A 21,192-nucleotide genomic window follows, 5' to 3' on the forward strand; every position below is an offset into this window, starting at 1 on the left:
CCTGGACTGAACCAGCGATCAACATGCGCCCAGAATGCACACAAGTAAAAATGCAGTAAAAGGAAGTAGTCTTCATTGCCTATAGGTCACTTCCAGTCAAAGGTTAAAGTTCAAAGACTGAATGATCAAAGTGCTCATTTTCTCAGTAGGACTATCTTCTGCTAGGAGGATGATAACAGTGGCATCAACAAGTATCATCTTTAAGAAAAGGAGAAAAAAGATAATTAAAAAAGTCAAGCATGCATAAGTAAAACCCACACGTTAGTCTAACACAGAAATAATTTCAAGAAGAACATGGTTTACATGTCTGACTTGCCTCCCCCAATCCTTGCAAATAAAAAGTCCAGTTTGTGTTCAATTACATAGTAACAAACAAATCACGTTATATTCTTTCACAGAAATAGTTCACACAAATCTTAAATGATGCATCAGTGTGTTAGTTCTATTTAATAAATTGATATATGTTAGCACATATTCAGGATTTATCAGTCTTGAAGAGTTCTTTTATGGGCAACAATTTTAAGTTGTAATGAGACAGGAAGTAAACTCCTGACCAACAATGTCATGGTATTTAACACAGGATAATGCAAGTTGTGTCTTTAGTCTATAAAGGAAATAACTTCACAAATGAGGTACAATTACCAATCAATTAATACATAATGTTATTAATTTCTCTTTAGAAAATACATTTAAAAATACATTTTTCAGCAAATATAGATACACATACAAATGAGGCCATTAAAAAAACCCCACAGATTTAGTAATGCCTTCTGGTAGCCTCAACACATTATGTAAGATATATAATTGTGGAGTTCATAACTTATTTTACAAAATTATTTCACAAGACATATCTGAAGGATTTATTTTGAGGACTGGTTACTCCTCAGAAAGCAGCTTTAGAAAGAAGCAAGACTAGTGGCAACTACCCAAGAGTTGTGAAAGCTCTCAAGGACAGCATTGCTGAAAAACTGGCCAAAATATTTTACTAACTATCCCATGTTAGGATTGATACACTGTTAATAAAAAATCCCCATTTCCAATGACTCAATGAGAACTAAAAACCAGTAAATCTGATTTCTATGCTGGGCAAACTCGTAGAATATTCCATCACTCTATTTTTTTTTAAAGATTTATTTATTTATTTGACAAAGAGAGACACAGCGAGAGAGGGAACACAAGCAGAGGGGGTGGGAGAGGGAGAAGCAGGCCTCCCACCAAGCAGGGAGCCCGATGCGGGGCTCGATCCCAGGACCCTGGGATCACGACCTGAGCCAAAGGCAGATGCTTAACGACTGAGCCACCCAGGCGCCCCCCACCACTCTATATTTTAATGGAAATCTAAAGGGTGAAATATACTAGATTTTTAAAATAAATCTTATCTATATCTAAATCATTAGAATTCTTCAAAGAAAGAATATCTTTTAAGAAGAAAATAAGCAGATAGTGTATAGCTTCTAAGTGTCACATGAAAGTATCTGTTTCTTAAATTACTGTGGAACTTGGAATAAAGAGGAGGTATGGATGTCATGAATGCAGAACACTTAAGAATGTAAAGAGGTTCCTTAAAACATCACTCTTCCAACAGAGTAATTTATAACCCTAGGGTCCTTGAAAAAACTAAAACTAATCACACTTAGACCTCTAAGCTAAGAAATGGCACTAAATTCTACCTAACAGGTCAAACCTTAAGTATTCTACCACATGACAATGTATACAATAAGAAAAGTGAGACAAAATTCAACTTGAACATCATGTACCTAATTAACCACCATAAGCTTTTATCTCAAAGATATATCATCTTTGATAGGTGATAACATAAATTTATCTCCATCAGGTTGTTCATTCTGGAAGTTTTCCAGTATAGTAGGCTGTTGTAGAATGTGCCACAATCCACCAAAATGATTAAGAAATCCATATAAAGCTATTCTCTCTAGCCCAATCCCTACCTTGGATTAGATGTTAAAAAAAAAAAAAAAAAAATAGGACTAATACTCCCTGCCTTGAATATTCTATCTTTAGAGAAATAAACTTACTGAGTTTTGAAAATGGAGTTCTATTATCTGATAGCTGGACCCACAGGGACACACGGACTTAAACATTACAAATCCATCATGGCTGTAAGTAATCAAAGAATCTATGAGCAAATACTTAAGTATGGAGACAAGTATGAGCTAAAGCCATGGCTAACTCTCCCCCAAATAAAAAGGCCATCACTAAGAAGCAAAAAAGTAATTTGTTAGCAAAAGAAACACAGTTCCCTAGATAGATGAAAAAAAGATTATTGAATACCACGATGGTTTACAAAAAAAAGTTTTTAGAGTAAACCCATCTTGGATCAAGACAAATATAAGTTTATAAAATGTGATCGGGGCGCCTGGGTAGCTCAGTCGTTAAGCGTCTGCCTTCGGCTCAGGTCATGATCCCAGGGTGCTGGGATTGAGCCCCGCATTGGGCTCCCTGCTCAGCGGGAGCCTGCTTCTCCCTCTCCCACTCCCCTGCTTGTGTTCCCTCTCTCACTGTGTCTCTCTCTGTCAAATAAATAAATAAAATCTTTAAAAAAAAAAAAAAAAAAACATGATCAAAGAACACAATATATCTAACCTCTTGGCTAAAGTATATGTAGCAAGATGAAGGCCTGAAAAAAAGAATCTCAGATTAACCATTTAATTTTTTTTTCTGAAACTGTAGAAGTCCTTATTAAAAGTATACCCTCAAATGTAATATACAAATAACCAGTTCCAAAGAGATGACATCTACCATGCTGGACTTCTGGGAAATATGAGTGAGAGAGAACTGTATTATAGAAGAAGGTCAGTTTTCCCCAGAGTATAAGAACCATCACATTTTAATGGACATCACAACCATCACATTATATTGGAAACTACCTCCCTGGATACTCCCAGAGATTAAAGACTAGAAGAAAAGGAACACAGTAGTAAGTCAATAGATATGAAGTGGGATCCCACTTCCAAGAAAGACAAAAATAAATCTTTACACATAAGTTTGTCGATCTCCACAGTTTAGGGAATTAAAGTTTTCTTTTGATTAACCAACTTAAGATTTCACAGAAGACAAAAGAATTGTTATACAGAAGGAAATAAAGGGAAAAGACTGTTTGAGTAAAATTTGGACTTAGGAATTTAGAAAGTGATTCTGTAATTCTAAAAGGTAGTGAAAATATAAAAACGTTCACAACTAACATAGGTAATTCTATGGACAGCTATAAGGCGGGAAGAAAGTTTGTGAATACTAGTCTGAGACAATTTTATGTTCCTATCACCTTATAATCCTTAGAATTCTACAGGAAATGTTCCAGCTGAATGGAACCAGAATGTAGTCTATAGTTTTGTAAAAAAAAAAAAAAAAAAAAAGAGATATTCCTCTACTCCTCCCCAAATTTATAAACTCAACAGTTTATTGGACATAACATCTAAACATCATGCCAATCTATCTCCTGTAAGCCTAGTTTTCTGAAGCCAATACTCAATTACAGTCTTAAGCTTTACTGCTCAATTCTCTATCACCTTAAGGAAAATGCTTCAGGAACCAGATCAGTACTGCCATCTGTGGAAAGCAATCATTTACGAAACTAAGTTGTTTATGTTCAATTTGGATCCCAGGAAACAGATGGATCATTTTATTAATGGATTCTATTATCTTATTGAAATATTTTTATGATCCCATAAAAAGATACTTTTTATCTTTTTCAAGAACAATTATGTCTATTTTATGATTTTGAACTTTGAGGCTCAATCATTCATTCATTTGTGTACTAAACTGTATATATTTGTTTTCTATGGACCATTCTAGCCCTGAATTATAGGTAAATTACTCAGCCCCTTTGTATGCTGAAATGAGTTGTCTATTCAAATACTTACTTTGGTTAGTTCCCTTTATTCATTTATTTTTTTAACCTTATTCTGTTTAATTGATTTTTCAAAGCATATGGACCCCTGGCTAAATTTGCAACACAGAATGTTTGCATTCCAATGCAGATATGACCTTAATCCTTCAGTGAATAGAAACTATAAAAGAATTCTGGAAAACAGGTTGATAGCAAACTTCAGGTAAGTAACAATAAGGAATATGTATTCACATATCAATAACTCTTTACACTTTAATAGGAGCTAGAGAAGAAGCTCAAAAGAAATGCAAAAAGAAATGAGTAAGTTATGATACTACAAGTACAGTAGGGTAGCAGTGACTGGCCTACATTTTCAAGATATACTAACAATGTGGAACATAGTTTAAGTTGAAAGAGGTTTTTTCCCCAAGAACTCAACACTGGTATTTGGCAGCTCAATTTTGGTGTATCAGCAGAATCCTACTCTTCTAAAACCAGGAGATCTACTGAATTGCCAAATTACTGTTTTTCATTAATAGTGCATCCATCCTGCATCCAGGAAGCCCCCTCTGAAGCACACAGATATTACGACTCTAAACCCAAACCTCTTTTGCCTCTTTGATTGCAAATACTGACAAACACTCTGACCCACATTGACCCAAGTATGTTGGTTAGCACCATACAGGACTATGGAGCTTGTACCTGAGGCCTACAATTCTGCTTAGCTTCTAAAAACTGAAATGTTAAGTGTTTCAGTAAGTTCATTCAATTCCATGCAAGACTTTGTTCAGTCTCTGATATTTTTGTTTAGGTCTGCAGGTCGCATCAGGACTCTGATTTGACCTTATAATCCTTTCAGAATTAGATGATGCTAATAAATAACAAGAGTCCATATTTCTTGGTAATTTGGTGTTATAAGGAGAACAAGATTAATCAATGAAGATCTTTTTGGAACTAAAGCAGCTAAACAGAAAAACATAGGCTGACATCTGGAAAGCTCAAAAAGAGTTGATATGTCCTGCTTTATGAGTGAGCATGATTGATAAGATTTTCCAAATTCAACTATAAGGCCAAGATGAGCTATTTTTCACATTGCTTTTAACTCACCCTCAAATTATAAAGGCAAAGACAATATATGCTACACAGCTGAAATGCTTTAGTTTTTTAAAGGTGAAAGAAAAGTTCAAAGAAGCTTTTCTACACCCACCCCCCTTTATGAAAGAGCAGCTGCTCTATCATCTCAAAAGTGTAACTAGTATTACCTGTCCTTGATTTCATATGAGGGTCATTCATGGAGCAAACTGTTGAATTAAAGAGAGATTCTGGGAGGGGAGGGGAAGGATTCAGATAGGGTTCAAGCATGAGTAGGAAACATATTGAGATAAGAACTGTCACTGTTAGTCAATAAACTGAGTATGTTTTAAACAGAATTATATGTAATTGAAAAAAATGTATTGTACCTGGGACCAGAACCTGAACTAGAAGAGTCATAATTTAGTTGAAATAGAATCTGATCCTTTTAAAGATGGCTAATTTGTACTGGGGGGGTGGGCAGGTGGGGTGACACTTGTAATCTGTTTATTGATAAAATGAATTCCTACACAAACCCTAGACTAAATTTAGTTTGAAAAGCCTCTCTTTTCTTATTTCTCGGCTAAGGTGGAGAATTTAATAGTTTAAACTATTAAAAGACTTTTTACTTTAGTCGTGAAAGTATAAATTTCTTGGTTAACAGATAAAAACTACTATGAAAAATAACATATGAAGTGTATTTTATTTTAAAGAATTTATTTTATATTTCTAGTTTCACTATGTGACCTTTCTCCATTTTTTTTTTTTTTAAAGATTTTATTTATTTATTTGACAGAGAGAGACACAGCGAGAGAAGGAACACAAGCAGGGGGAGTGGGAGAGGGAGAAGCAGAGTTCCCACCGAGCAGGGAGCCCGATGTGGGGCTCGATCCCAGGACCTTGAGATCATGACCTGAGCCGAAGGCAGATGCTTAACGGCTGAGCCACCCAGGCGCCCCAGACCTTTCTCCATTTCTTATTCAAAAGCACGTAATGAGATATTCTGGGAATATTCTTAGATAAAGGACTTCTCATAAATCCTTCCAACTATATAAGGCAGCATTAGAGGGCCTGAAAGATTGTAATCTTTCTGAAATTTCCTTACCAGGGAGGTAGGAAGGGGAAAAAAACAGGAATATACTGTCTAACATTGGGGCAGGATAGAATGGTAAAGAAGGTCATACTTTCAAAATATATGTATTTTTAAAATTCATTACTCTAAGACAATTTCTTTTGGTTTTATTAGAAAACTCAAGTGGTTTAAAAACACTATGGAAAAGACAATGGAGGATTTTTCTATTATTAGTGAAGTTGGGTCTGAAATAGAATGACTATACTGTCTTTAGAACTTTGTAGCAGGAAGGGAAGAATGAAGGGGGGAAATCGGGGGAGAGACAAACCATGAGAGATGATGGGACTCTGAAAAACAAACTGAGGGTTCTAGAGGGGAGGGGGTGGGAGGATGGGTTAGCCTGGTGATGGGTATTAAAGAGGGCACGTTCTGCATGGAGTACTGGGTGTTATGCACAAACAATGAATCATGGAACACTACATCAAAAACTAATGATGCAATGTATGGTGATTAACATAACAATAAAAATTTAAAAAATACAAAAAAAACCCTTTGACACTTTAAAAAAATGTTTGATTTAGTTGTGTTTGTCAATATTCTTGATTGACTAATCTTAACTTTTTATGAATCTGGCAACTTTCTATGCTAAGACCAAAGGGTCTGTGACACTCAAGATTTTTTTTTCCCCCAGAAGGGTTCCTTGTAAAGGCAGAGAGAGAAGAGGCAGTTTGGTTTTTGGTCCCAAAAGGCAAGAAGATGAAAAAGAATGAGAAGCCAGCAATGTAAATTGAAGTAAAGGGCCGTTTTCTTAGAGTCTTGTTAAGTGTTTTAGTAGACCTTCAGTGCTCAGAAAGAATGCCTTTAAGTCTGATTATTAATTCATTTTATATGGAAACTTGTCCTTTTATATCTCAGAATCCCTGAAACAGCAGTTCTCAAGTGACAAGCTCCATCAGAATTACCTGGGGATCTCTTAAAAACTAAACAAAACCAGCGCTCTAGGCACAGTAATCAAGTTTATTAGATTCCTTAAAAGAGAAAGTAATCAGCAAGACTTTGGTGAAAGATATCCCAAGACGGTGTGTGTAGGGGAAGGATTCTTTGAGGCAGGGTGCTTTTGTGTGTGCCCGTGCAGGATTCATTCCAGGAAAATAGCACACGGAGGGATAAGAAACAGAGTATATTATAATGCTCCACTGAACATTCCATGTATAAAACAGGTCTTGTTATAAAGATGATTTTCTTAGGATGGATTCTCAGAAGTTTGGTAACTGAGACAAAAGGCTTGATCTTAAATTTTGAGCTTGTTAAATATTGCTGCACTTGCTATACCATCAGCAAATATGAAAGTACTATTTTATTTTATCCTTTACTCTTTTCTGGCACTGCACTCATTTTACTCAACTCTGCCAATTCAGTAATAGTTTCAAAATACTAAATCTGTAATTACTGCAAACTTTTTGGCCTACACTTTTAATTAATTGTATTTATTATGTTAAGCAATTTTCATAAATGGTCTTCATTTTTAATAAGCCATAATTGTTTTTCACATTTTTAAACCTTATGTTGACCGTGCTTTGAGGTATTTCTAAAAGGTTTTCTAAAAGGTTTAAATTTTCATATAACTATTTAATTTCTTGTGATTCCTTTTTTTTTTATTCTTATGTTAATCCCCATACATCATTAGTTTTATCTTGTGATTCCTTTTAACTTCAGAAATTCTTCCTTCCTCTGAGTTGATACTCAGCTTAAAAAAAAAACAAAAAACATTTTTCTCTTGTTGTCTTAAAAAAACACAACTCAACCCACAGGAAATATTTTACATATGAAGTAAAAATGTAAATTTTTCTTTCCCAAAATGATTACCAACTTCCTAGCAGGATTACTTACTAAATAAATAATTTTTCTCCTCATTGGTTTTGTGACATCCAATTTACTATATATTCAGATCTTATATATAAATTTATTTTTTCATAGCTCTTACAAGTTTTGTCATTTTTTCTTCCAGGTCATCTATAGTTGTCATTAATATTAGCTGGAATATTCATCTTTTCGTTGGCATTCTTTCACTGTGTTTTCTAACCTGTAACTGCTAGCATAGTGCTATTGTATTGATTCTAATCATCACTTACCAACACCCGACAGAACTCTTATAATTTAAAAAGTTTTTAAATGACTCAAATTAACTCAGTTAACAAGTTTCACAATAGATAGAAAGGTAAGGGGGAAAGGCCATATTCCTATTAATTAGCTCTGTCATTTCTAATTTATTAGGCTAACATTTTTAAAAGAAAAATAAAGGAAATGCTCCTATGGATACAAAAAATCACAGGGAGTGGTTTTGTTCACGTACTTCAAAAAGTACATTGAGGAATATAAAATTTTGTTTTGCATTTCAAATACACCTCTTTAGGGAAGCAGTGAGGTCAGTTTAGAAAAGATGCTTGCAGTTTTCAGTTATAAAGCTATTAGCACTCTCCCAACAAAACCAGTAAAACAAAATCAGTGAGAGTACTTGTATTCATATAGCTACAATCAGGAGAACCACAAATTCTTGAGGACTAACTATTAGAACAGGAAGAGCTTTCTTTAATTAAATGGGTCATCTCTCACAATGTGAACCCTCTCCCGCCACTAAGCACAGTACCAGAACTAAGTAATTTCAAAAGACATCAAAACTTCTATTCAAGTAATAGGTTTCCCAATAACGAATTCCAATTTCATCTGAAGATTATTAAGGACCCTGTTTTAGTAATAAAAGGGTAGCGTTTCAAAATGTTAAAGCAATTTTAGATTTTACTTGTATGGTAGCTATGATTTTATGTGCCCCATTAAAAATCTAGTCCAATGTCTCCATTTAACGGCTTAATATTTTAAAGACTCTTCTCCGTATTACAAAAATACATCAGTTATATATTCCCTTATTTTCCCCAAGCAAACAGATATATAGTCCTTCAAACCAAAATGCTAAAAAGTTATCATTCTAAAATAAAATTGCTTACCATGATACCACCATTTTGTTTTCTTTGGATTCTTGTTACATGTTCGAACATAAAAAGAATTATCTGGTGGTCGTCTCTGAAACCAAAAAGAGAGGTTGTAAAATGGAAGATTTAAGAAGATAGTTTTAATAAAAGCTTTAGAAGAATTATTACAAAGAGTCTAAAAACAATATAAATGCCCATGTGGCACAACTGAAATAATATATTGCAGGAAAAGTAGACCCTTGACACGGGAATTAAAAATACATACATACATACATACATACATACATAAAACTAGGGGTTTGCATGTGTGATTTGGATTAGGTTCCAGTGGGATTACTAGAGAATGACTATTAACCCAAAGTGGCAGCATTAGGTTTTAAGGAATTTTGGTTTCATTTATTTTATCTCCCTAGAAATAATTTGTAATTACTTTTGTGAACTAACTAAAAAAACAGAAAAGTCTATCTAACTAGGTTTGTCTGAGAAACTAACAGCAACTTATAAACCTCCACAATTACTGTTTTCCTGTAAGGTAAGTATCACCAAAGACAGACCGAAGGATTCAGTTTCCAAACAATATATAAGAGGAAAAAGGGAGAAAAGCTATATTGGCATTTCTACCATATATATGCCCAGACTAGCACAATATTAGAAACATATGGCAGCTCTGCAAGGGAGCTTCAGCGGAAATAGTGATGCCAACAAAACTGAAGACAGATTTTGGAAGGCAACTTCCCTGAAAACTGTTGGATATTGACCAGACACAAGAAGTAAGTGACTCTCTACAAAAATCTGGAAACATGTCAAATTTGTATTAAAGCTACTGAGTGCAGGTTAGTAGATAAGTTAGTAGACAGGTCCAACCAAAAAGCAATGATGAGTAGGACTGCCTAGACAGCAGGTAGGGAAACAGGCAGTCCACTTGGCACTTCTACAACTCATGTACATAACTCTGATCTTAGTTGAGCCTAATAATGCCCTTACAAGTTAATATTAATAGTAACTTAACAAAAGGGAAGAGTATAGTGTAAGATGTTAAACCACTACCCCAAGATTACCCTGCTGATAAAGTTTGAGAAAATATCTGAAAAATTAGCATCATGAAATTAGATGCCTGACAACTTCAAAGAATAATCTGTTGCTGTTTGTCCTGCAAAGTCATAATCTGTGTTCATGTGGAATAAATTGCTACCACTACAACAAATAATTTCATAAATTCATTTTCTCTGTATATTGATTAGAACCCAATCTTAAAAAAAAAAAAAACAAAACCCAACCAATCTTCAAAAAAGAAGAAAAACACACTCATTCTATTTGCTGAAGAATATAACCAAACTGACTAAGTGATCATGGAGATTTGGTTCTTAGAAAATAAAGTAACTATACAAAAAGATGGATTACCAAAATTGTTTTAGGAATTGAATACTAGCTAGAAAGTTTGGACTATCTATATTATAAGGGCACTAAGAATAAATGGTAGATTACTGAAAGACCTCTCAATATCAGAAATTATCTTTAATCTACTGAAATCTACTGACATGATAGATTTAAAGGCCTTCAATTTAGGGAACCATCCTTGACCATGAAAAAGAAAATTGGAATGAAAGAATTATGACTAAATCAAAGTTCCCAAATGTATAGTAAAAATTAAAATTTGTATTCAAGTCAAATATTAAAGTGAAACTCATAGAACCACATTGACCAGAGAATAAAATTCACCTGTTTTAAAAGAAGAGTTTTTGGTCAGTAGTTAGAAGACTTTTAAAAGTTTATTTGGAGCTAGATCCCCTAAGTGCCAAAGCAAGTTTCCTCTTCATCTCTGTAACCTAGTACTTAGCACAGTAAAAACAGTATCTACTAGGTTCCTAATAAACTTTTACTGAATTTTTATCACATTTCACAGAACTAATGCTGCCAGAATTACTTCCAAATTATTATCTTGGTTAAATATAATTTAGTTCATATTATGTAATATAGCTTACCAATAATTTAAATGGAATAATTAGGCATATACTAACTATGAAGGAAAAACTAGCAGTAGACAACAGAAATGTGAGGGGGATAGAGAGGATTAGAAAAGGATAAAGGAGATGGAGAATATAATCATTTTCTAGTTTTTAACATTAAATCATTACATTTATTTATTTATTGTAAATCATTACATTAAATGTAAACAAAGTGCTAATCATTACAAGGCACATGCAAGAGCTATGTGCACACATCACTGGTGTTTATCTCAACTTTTCTTATTAAAATCCTATACTTACTACTTCACCTTTCTAAAGACATTAAACATTAATGAGGGCACAGAAGTCCTTGTAACCGCAAACTACTCTACTCTAGACCTAAAAATTTAAAATTTATGTGTGTGCTGAGGGTGGAAGTGTGGGGGTAGAGAAAATATGGAAGCAATAAATGAGTAAGACTTGTTTCCAAAGCCCTTGGGGTTAACAAAAGCTCAAGTGTAGCCTTAAAATGCAACTAGAAAAGCCCACAGGCAAAGAGGAAACTTAAAAAGTCATACTACAATTAGATTATGTGTACCCTATTTCATCTATTCGAAGATGTACGTTTTTCTGCACATTTTAATATTCCTGAATGGGGATACATGCCTTTTAAATAATGGTGTCATCGTTTAACTGACACAAGTTTTTTCTTTCTTATATGGTATATAAAATTGCATATTAATGCTCTTAATGCCATAATTAAAAAAATACAATTTAAACCATTACTTCCCATGCTTTTTGTAACAAAAAAACCTGTTTTTTTAAACCTAACACCAAGAAACCTCTTATGAAACTAACATTTCAAGAAACTCACTTTGCAAACAGTGGCTTAGAGTGTTTCAGAGTCTAGATAACCTATCATTTAAATATGAACTACTTAAAGTTCCTAAATACTAATTTAAAGTTCTCTAAATACTAATATAGTAAAAATGATAGTTCAATTTTGAGAAAACAGGGGGGTAAAACTGCTATAATAACCCCACAGATCCCTAATCTGTAAGGTAAGGTTGTTTCTCCTTTAGACCCAATACAAAAGGAAACCCTCATGAAGAAAAGAGGCTTTAAAATATAGAAATACATGAACACTGTGCTACACACTGCCCCTCAGGCAGAAATGACAAGAGGGCCAGAAATGCACACAGGATTTAGATACTTTAAGAGGGTATCCTAAATTTAACTCATGTGACTTTTCTTTCTGGTATTTTCACCTTTCCATCAGACATAGAATCTGTGGATTAAAAAGGAGAATTAGAGTAAAAGTCCTGAAAATTCTACTGGTAATCTAACCTTCCTCTTTCAACCTAATCATGATGATCAGTATGATAGGAAAGCTCTGGTTCCTGGGAAACTCCCTAAAAGAGGCTGATAGGGTGGGAGCCAGCAGAGGGGAGAAGGGAACTATGAAACTTTCTCTTGGGACTTTCCACTGTGAAATCTAGAAATGAGAATTTCTTATACACTTTTGCCTTGTGCATGGTTACAGAAATAAAATTCAGATTATTTAAGAACATCTGCAGAAATTTTCTGTTTAAGAAATATAAAACAATGTCTGACTTCTATGTTCAATGAAAGATTATCAAAATAATTTTCTAATCTATTACTAAACATACTATCTATAACTTCTTAATAAAAGGCATTAAATCCTTCCTTCACATAAATTATGTATTATAATAGTTTTTCTACCTAAACTAAAAAAAGAGATATTACCTGGAATAATTCTGAGAAGTCCTACCTTTTCTTTGCAGCTGGAAAGCATGCTAATAATGCTAAGACAAACTGACTGGACTGAGAGCGCTGGGGACCAGTCTTCTGTTAGAATGGATAAACAGATATGACCATTGCTATAAACATGAGGATGAACGGGAATATTTTCACCAGTAAACATGACCTAAGAAAGAATAAAATTCCATTAACACTCAAATATTCTGTATTACCAAGAAATAAAATACTCTCCACAGAACTTATTATTTTAAAAATGAATTAAAAACAAAATAAGTGCCAGAAACAAGATAAACAACTGCTTGTTGTTTATTCTTATCGATCCACAAAGTACTGGTTTCACTGTGTGAATGAGCATGTAGGAAACGGTACATACAGGGAAAAAATCCAGGTCACCTGTTTTTTATTTCAGCTATTTTTCACAAATTCCCTTTAAAAATTTATAAATTACCATGCATTTTTGGCCCAGTAAAGAAAACTGTATCAAGAATGCTTTTTCAAATTCTACTCATTGCTCTCTGCATATACAAATACAAAAGTATTCAATTTTGAGACAACATGAATTACAGGCGACAGGAACACCCCCTTCCACCTGTAACAATGCTACCACCTAAGGTACTACGTGCAAAAGGAAGTAACTGTTATATATACCATCTCCTCTAAACTGGCTCGTCCATTATCATGGGTACAAATAACTACTTACTGATCAGCAAGTAACTATGTGCTTATACACACACAAAAAATGAGTTGAATGAGTCAAGTTTTTCTCTGCCTTTTCTTCTACTCAATTCTTCTAACAGTTTTTCCTTTCTCCACCTTGCCTCAGCACTGTTTTGAAAGATAATAAAACTATTATTCCTTCCTTTGCCCTAATAATTCATTAAGTATCCCAACAGTAGTGTTTCTTAAACATATCTACGCTAAGCATCTGAACAGGCAGAAGAGTGAATTCACACATCCCAAACCATCTGTAAGCACAGCCCAAAGTAGGGCAAAGGACAAAGACATAGAAGTCTAATATTTAAGGATGTTTATATTTTACTTCATAAAAAATTACTTATTTTGATATAAAAATTAATCCACCAATCTTTATGTGAATTTTATACTGCAGTAAGATCTAACATTTTTACTCTGTTGTTTAGTAGTAATTACTAATTCCTAACCTTAAAAAACATCACCTGAAGATCTGGCTAAAATATAAATGCAAGGGGCGCCTGGGTGGCTCAGCTGTTAAGCGTCTGCTTATTAGTCCTCTAATATTTCAAATATACTACTAACATATGGAACTTGTTTCCTTGGCTGAAGCTAATACAAGAGGACAAAAGGAACTTTTTTCCTCAAAGGAATGACTTTACACACTTGCATATTTTTTGTTTCTTTAAATTTTGGTCATGCACCCTCCAGTCCCACTAGAAAGAGCTAAAATAAAGCTTAAAACTAAAATAAGTCTCAAAATAAGGGATATCACGTTATTTGCCCTTCCTGATTGCAGAACCCAATCCCCTACTTTAGCACAGCTGTGTTTGAAGCCTATCATTTATCTCAATTTTATCTATCAGTGCTAGTATCCTTTTCATCACTTTTTGCTAAAAAAGGGCTGCTCTGCAAAAGGAACTGACTGCTTAAATGGTCTCGCAGCTCTGTACTTTTGAGTCTATCCACAATTATTGTAAATTTTATTTTTTATAAACATGTAGTTTATTCTATACATTTGATATTCCCACAATGTGTTATAGATGTCTAGAGTGGGAGTTTACAAATCTCGCAGAACATGCATCTGCTTTGGGGTATTCACTCTGCCACAAAATCCCATTTGACCAGTAGGATATTTTCCTTAAGAATACAAACAATGCCCAAGACCTTATCCCCTGGCCACAAATATTTTTTAAAGGATATTTCTTTTCCAGTAAGGTCTCCTTTTTAAAAAGTCACACAGAATAGTGCTCTGAAAGTGCCAAAAAAGGAAGAACTGCCAAGTTACCTTCTTTGGCAAAAATTAATCAATGCATCAGCAACCATCAAGGAAAATACACAGACAGCAAAATACAAAGGTTATCACAACATGCTCTGACTAGCCAATTCACAAAGCAGAAGGAAAGCAATAGTGCTCTTGGAGAGAACGGATTATGAACTAAATCACTTGGCCTGAGAGCCAAGAAGTCACCACGAAGCAAAAGGAAACCAGGCGAGAGGAAAAGGGATGGAAAGCAGAAGAGGCCACCTCCAGCAGGAGCAGCAGACACTGATAAGCACCGAAGAGAGCCAGAAATCGAGACAGAAACAGCTTTGAAGGCTGAGGGCACTGAAATAAAAAGAAATCAGATCTCTGTAAATCTTAAAAAAAGCAAAGCAAAGCAAAAAAAAAAAAAAAAAAAGCTGGGGCTTTTTAACATGCTGCATGCAGGGCAAATACAGCCAGCCTGAAACTTTCAGCAACCAAACAGAGGGCTCAATTAGCTGCACATATTATAGGTAACCCCTAGGGCCTAACCTGCCAGATACAGAATTTTAGAAGTTTGTCTAAACATGGAAAGGCTGAGTTTACATGCCAGAGATGAATTCCTGAAATAAAAGAAAAAACTTTTTTCAACAATTTATTCATGTAAAAAGGCTGGTAAGCAGTTTCCACAGTTTTGATGTAAACTCTGCAATTCTGGTTCTTTGCATGTGATGGGGAAAGTAACCAAGGCTGAACTTCTTCAAGATCATGCTCTTAACCATCCTCATTTATTTAACACATGGTACAATCCAAAGGAGGAAATGGACATTTCAGTTATTTTAATGCAGCCAAGCAGGGTCTGAAAGCTTAAGAGATGATTACCTGTTTTCAGAATTAAAAAACTTTTTTGGGGGAATCCCAAGTAGCCGATAAAACTCAGATTTAACAAGACAACTGAATATGATGAATTTGAAACCAAAGGGAATAAATAAGAACTTTGCTAATTTCTTTATTTTAAAATATTTATTTTTAAAGTAATTTATTCAAATTCAAACTTAGTCATATAAACAGTTAACAACCAGAGAACTGCACATATTCATAAACCAAACAATAAAATGGAACTACAGATTTTAAAGAATAAGCTGTTTTACGAAAAAAAGCCACAATTTTAGAAAAGGATCTTAGATCTAATGCATGTGAATCACACGTGAAGTTCAGAGTCTGCATTAGAAGCAGTACTCAGATGGATCTAAATTTCCAAACATCTCCCTATCAGTATGGCATATTTTATTTTATTTTATTTTTTAAGATTTTATTTATTTATTTGAGAGAGAGAGAATGAGAGAGAGCATGAGAAGGGGTAGGGTCAGAGGGAGAAGCAGGCTCCCCACTGAGCAGGGAGCCCGATGCGGGACTCGATCCCAGGACTCCAGGATCATGACCTGAGCCGAAGGCAGTCGTTTAACCAACTGAGCCACCCAGGCGCCCCTCAGTATGGCATATTTTAAAGAGCAGGTGAGATCTAAGAAAACTAGGCTCAGTATCATAATTTTGGAGTTAAGCAAGCATATCCCACATCCAACCTGAAGTTTTTTTTAAAGATTTTATTTATTTATTTGAGAGAGAGAATGAGATAGAGAGAGCATGAGAGGGGGAAGGGTCAGAGGGAGAAGCAGACTCCCTGCCGAGCAGGGAGCCCGATGTGGGACTCGATCCCGGGACTCCAGGATCATGACCCGAGCCGAAGGCAGTCGCTTAACCAACTGAGCCACCCAGGCGCCCCCCAACCTGAAGTTTTAAGCAAGTCAACCTCTGGGTAACTTTTGGTACCAAATGTAGTGTCTCTCATAAAACTACTAATTTGAGAATGAAAGCCACCAATAATGACAAAATAGAGGATGGAGCTTAGGTAACTGTTTCTAATATGAAATTTATATTTATGAGTACATAAGGATTTCCAATCAAGCTCAATACTGAATGATCCCACAATACTGAGATCTGACCACAAGGAAGGCATGCTACTATGTTCAGACTAATGTTCTGCAACTAATTAGAAAGTGAGACACCTAATATAGCATCAAACTAGGTCAAAACACATATTACAAGAATAAGCAGTATGAAAGAAGCTATAAAATATAAAAGCCAATATATAACATGGATACCAAGATTTCTTCAGGGACAATATAAGGGAATGCTTTCTCTTATTAAAATTATAAGTAGATGACAATGCTTAATGGGCAACTACAGAAACTGAACATACAAGCAGAATTTGTTGTAATCAGGTATCTAATTATTAATAGTATATGACGTAGACAATCTAGCATAAATGGTAAATATTTGACAAAAGTAACTGGGGGCTGGAGTTTTAGTGTAGTTTTTAATTCAATTCTCCCCTTTTACTCACTTAATATGTATTAGTAGCATCAATATTAATAGTTTTTCTGGTCTTCCATAATTACCCTTACCGTGCAATTGTACAAGTATTACAAAGTCAAAATTCCTGGATACAATGAAACTAAATTTGGGTTCCCCTGGATGGTAAACCATTCTCTCTCCTTTGTAAGCTGTGTTCTTCTAGCCTATCAGTCTTCTTTATCTTCCCTCTGCTTTACCCCCAGGGCTTCAACGAACAGGGTTCACTGTTCCCTTTCTCCTCGTCAGGTGTCCTAGATGCTAGACAATTTCAGGCAATAAAAATGGTTATTTAAGACTTTGGAAAGCTTAACCACCATCACATGAAAGAGCAAGGAAAATGACACAACAAATAAAAGGATGAGAACACTATGAAAATAGGTTCTGGATCTCTGCAATGAAGGAGTGCTGAGCAACAGAACCAAAGGGTCTGGGTTAAGGTGCCATGAATAGGTAGGGGAATAAGAATGAGGAGAAAGCGACTACTCTTTTGCCCCAGTGCTTCTAAAGCTTTATAATCAAGGTAAGTATATTTTCATCACCACTTTTAGCACGGGTATGGTTTCACAACTAAGTACAGTATCCTCTTTCCCCTAAAAAAATACTTCCCCACCTATTTCTAAAATGCCTAAAATTTCTTCAACAAAAATTAGAGTTGAAAAGCTTAAAAACAAAGTATAACCAGGATACTTACAAGATAATGTGTTTTAATTTTACTGCATTCAAATGGGATGTTTTGACAGAGGAAGGGGTTAAGTTTAAGGTCAAAGATATCTGGAAGGGAAGAGCTGCTAATGTGAGGGAGGAAGGAGAAAGGAAAAGAAGCAAAAACGGTAGACACTAAACTTGAAGACTTCACAGTTTGAAAGGCGAGGTGACTATTACCTCCCAATTCCTTTGAGATAAATCTCCAAATCCTTTATATTGCAAGACTCTTCTTGGATAAGCCCCAAAACATACTTCCTTTTTCATCTCCTGCTGTAGCCCTCCATTTATTGATACATAAAACTACATTTGCTCGTAAATCTCAGAAGAAACCATGTCTTTTCATGATTTGCTCCACTTGTGACATAAACTCTTCTTCTGCTCTAAGTCCCAGTACAAACAGGTTTCTCTTTGCCCCCTCATTCTATTCTAAACCAGTCATTGCTTTTTCTTTTGCTCCCAAAGCATACAATTCATACTTCAACTTATGGTGCATCCAGTTGCACAGGCCAAAAGTTGTGGAGTCTTCCCTGACTCCTTTCTCTCGTTCATATTTATCAATTCATTAGCAAATCCTGTTGGCTCAACCTTTAAAATAGGTCCAGAGGCACCTGGATGGCTCAGCTGGTTAAGCGACCAACTCTTGCTTTTGACTCAAGTCATGATCTCAGGGTCCTGGGATCCCTGCTCAGTGGGGAGTCTGCTTAAGGACTCGCTCTCTCTGCCCCTTACACCCACTTGAGCTCTCTTTCTCTCTCAAATGACTATATCTTTAAAAAAATAATAATAAAATAAAATAAGTCCAAAATATGGCCATCTTCCACAACCTCCACTACTAGCTTTCACCTCTCACCTGGATTACTACAGGAGTTGTCTGGTCTCCCTGTACCCTTGTACACCCAACAGTCAATGTGCTACACAACAGCCAAATTTTTCCTTTTCATTTTAGTAGGATTATGTCATTCCTTTGCTCAAAATATTCAAAGGTTTTTCATCTCATTCTGAGTAAAAACCAAAACTCTTACAATGGGCTATACAATCCATGACAGATCCTCCAGCCCAAATTACTTCTCAGAGCTATGCCCTTGGCTTCCCCTCATTTGTATTTTTTTTTTTTTTAAGATTTTATTTATTTATTTGACAGACAGAGAGAGAAAGCACAAGTAGGCAGAGAGGTAGGCAAAGGGAGAGGGAGAAGCAGGCTCTCCACTGAGCAGGGAGCCCGATGTGGGGCTCGATCCCAGAACTCCGGGATCACGACCCGAGCCGAAGGCAGCCGCCCAACCGACTGAGCCACCCAGGCGCCCTGGCTTCCCCTCATTTGTATACCACTCCAGGGACCTGCCACATGTGCTCCAGGTTCACAGCCTTTGCATTTTTTCTTCACCCGCTCTTTCCATACTTCATATGGCTTACTCACTCACCTCTTTCAGATATCTGCTCCAAGGTCACCTTCTCAGTGAAATCTTCCCTGATTGCTCTATCCAATGTTGCAACATCCTCAATCCCCCTTTCTACTTTTTCCACCATCTTCCATACTGTATGTTTTTGCTTACTGTTTATTGTCTCTTTCTACAAGAATGCAAACTCCACCTAAGGAGGTTTTTTATTTGGTCTTCTTCACTATTACTGCCAACACCTAGTACAGGGTCTATTCTATGACACATACTAGATAAATACTTACAGAATGAATGCATCCACATCTGCCTATCCAAATACTAAACCAATTATTAAAGGCAGGCCCAACACCTTTTAATTTCTGTACTCTTTCGTTTCTAAAGTACAGAGCACAATATTTGGCACATAATTCAGGTCTACTACACATTAAATCAGCCAATCATTTACCTGTATCCTTTCACAGGAAAACAGAATATAATACAGAAAGATATTTTATTTTCTGTATGGCTGATGGTAAGTGCACATTAGTAGAAAACAGTGATGGAAAAGTGCCTCATCTCTGCTCCCAATATTAAAAAGGTTTTGCTGTCATTATTGTCCTTTCTTTTAAAGCAAATGACTGGGCCAAACACCTTCTTTTAGATAGGCAGCTTTTTCACTGTAAAGTGAGATACATGAGAAATTAATTATAATTAGTAGGGAAAAGAAAACCCAGCAAACTATAAAGTTTATTATGGTCTTACAGATCTAACTTACTGATACAGAAGTAGTAAGTTCACAATGAGACTAGTTTATTTTAGGGTTATTTCCCCAAATTCTACTCTTGTAAGTAGTGATAAACTTAATACTGCTTATTGCATAGGGAAATCAAAGACTAATTTTCTAGTAAGTGTAAATGCTGTTGGGTCTCATCAAATAAAATCTTTGGTGAATGAGGAATTTTACTGCCCTTTAGTGGTTCTAATCACTTCCCCAGAGCAATGGACCTCTGGAAAGTTCCAGTTATTGGAAAAATCCAAAATCTGTATGCACATCAAGCAACTGATTGCTAGACCATTATCATTATTTTATAATCAAATAGATGCTGTGATTAATAAAAATTTAAAAATAATTATAAAGTATTAGTAGACTTAGAGCACCTCTGTTATTTTCTCAATCATGGATACTAGAATATACAACTGTGACATGAGAATGATGTTAAAAAGTGATACAAAATCTCTTCCAAAAGACTGCCCCAGAGCTTTCAAAGTTATCATTCTACGTATTATCTTTCACTTTTATTTATTTATTTATTTTTTAAAGATTTTATTTATTTATTCATGAGAGACAGAGAGAGAGACCGAGGCAGAGGGAGAAGCAGGCTCCCCGTGGAGCAGGGAGCCCGATGCGGGACTCGATCCCAGGACTCTGGGATCATGACCTGAGCCGAAGGCAGACGCTCAACCGACTGAGCCACCCAGGCGTCCCTATCTTTCACTTTTAGAGAGAACAATACTGGCTGGATAAATAAGCATCTTCCCCATTCTGGTACTCACACCTAATTGACAGTATGGAAAGGTATAACTTGGGTTTGAGTCTGTGGACTATCCTATTAGCTAACTTTTAAACCATGAACGAGACACTTTACTTCTAAAGCTTCAATTTCTTCACTTATGAGGATGAATCCATCTTCCCTAACCACTTCATCAGAGCTGTTACAAGATAAAATCAGAATGGAAGTTACATCAGAAAGTATGCTACAAATATTACTACAAAGCAGAAGGCACGGAGGTAATGTGTGGCTGAAATGGTTAAGTTTGGACTTACATGAGAAGCTAGAGAGTTTTTAGACGTGACTCTGCAGAAAATAAGGAAGCATTAGAGGTTTTAGGGAGGTAGTGATAGTTGTGGTGGTGGTGGTGGCACTGTGTATCTGTGCAAATCAATGAGGTAACTGCACCTTCAAAGAAATCTAACAGCACTGTGAATGGATGGCTAGGAGTGCAAAGAACTAGAGGCTACTATGTATTAGTCCACATGAAAGACAGAAACTTGGACTA

The 21,192-nt window shown here is 35.5% G+C and overlaps 1 protein-coding gene across 2 annotated transcripts in view; it reads right to left on the reverse strand.

Moving 5' to 3' along the window:
• The window catches only part of UBE2W (ubiquitin conjugating enzyme E2 W), an 83,260-nt gene that overhangs the window by 12,203 nt on the left and 49,865 nt on the right, over positions 1–21,192 (reverse strand). Inside the window, exons 4-6 of one of the 2 annotated variants that reach the window (XM_081816140.1) lie at positions 12,713–12,868; positions 8,990–9,065; positions 7–198 (exon numbers count right to left, since the gene is read on the reverse strand). In XM_081816140.1, coding sequence (XP_081672266.1) covers positions 185–198; positions 8,990–9,065; positions 12,713–12,868 — 246 coding nt within the window. In that variant the 3' untranslated portion in view covers positions 7–184. Of the gene's footprint in view, positions 1–6; positions 199–8,989; positions 9,066–12,712; positions 12,869–21,192 lie in introns of those variants that run through there. The other variant, XM_081816141.1, reaches the window with a different exon arrangement.

The sequence above is a fragment of the Leptonychotes weddellii genome, chromosome 4, assembly GCF_054177405.1.
Source record: "Leptonychotes weddellii isolate Sample4059 chromosome 4, ASM5417740v2, whole genome shotgun sequence".
In the NCBI taxonomy this organism is placed as follows: domain Eukaryota; kingdom Metazoa; phylum Chordata; class Mammalia; order Carnivora; family Phocidae; genus Leptonychotes; species Leptonychotes weddellii.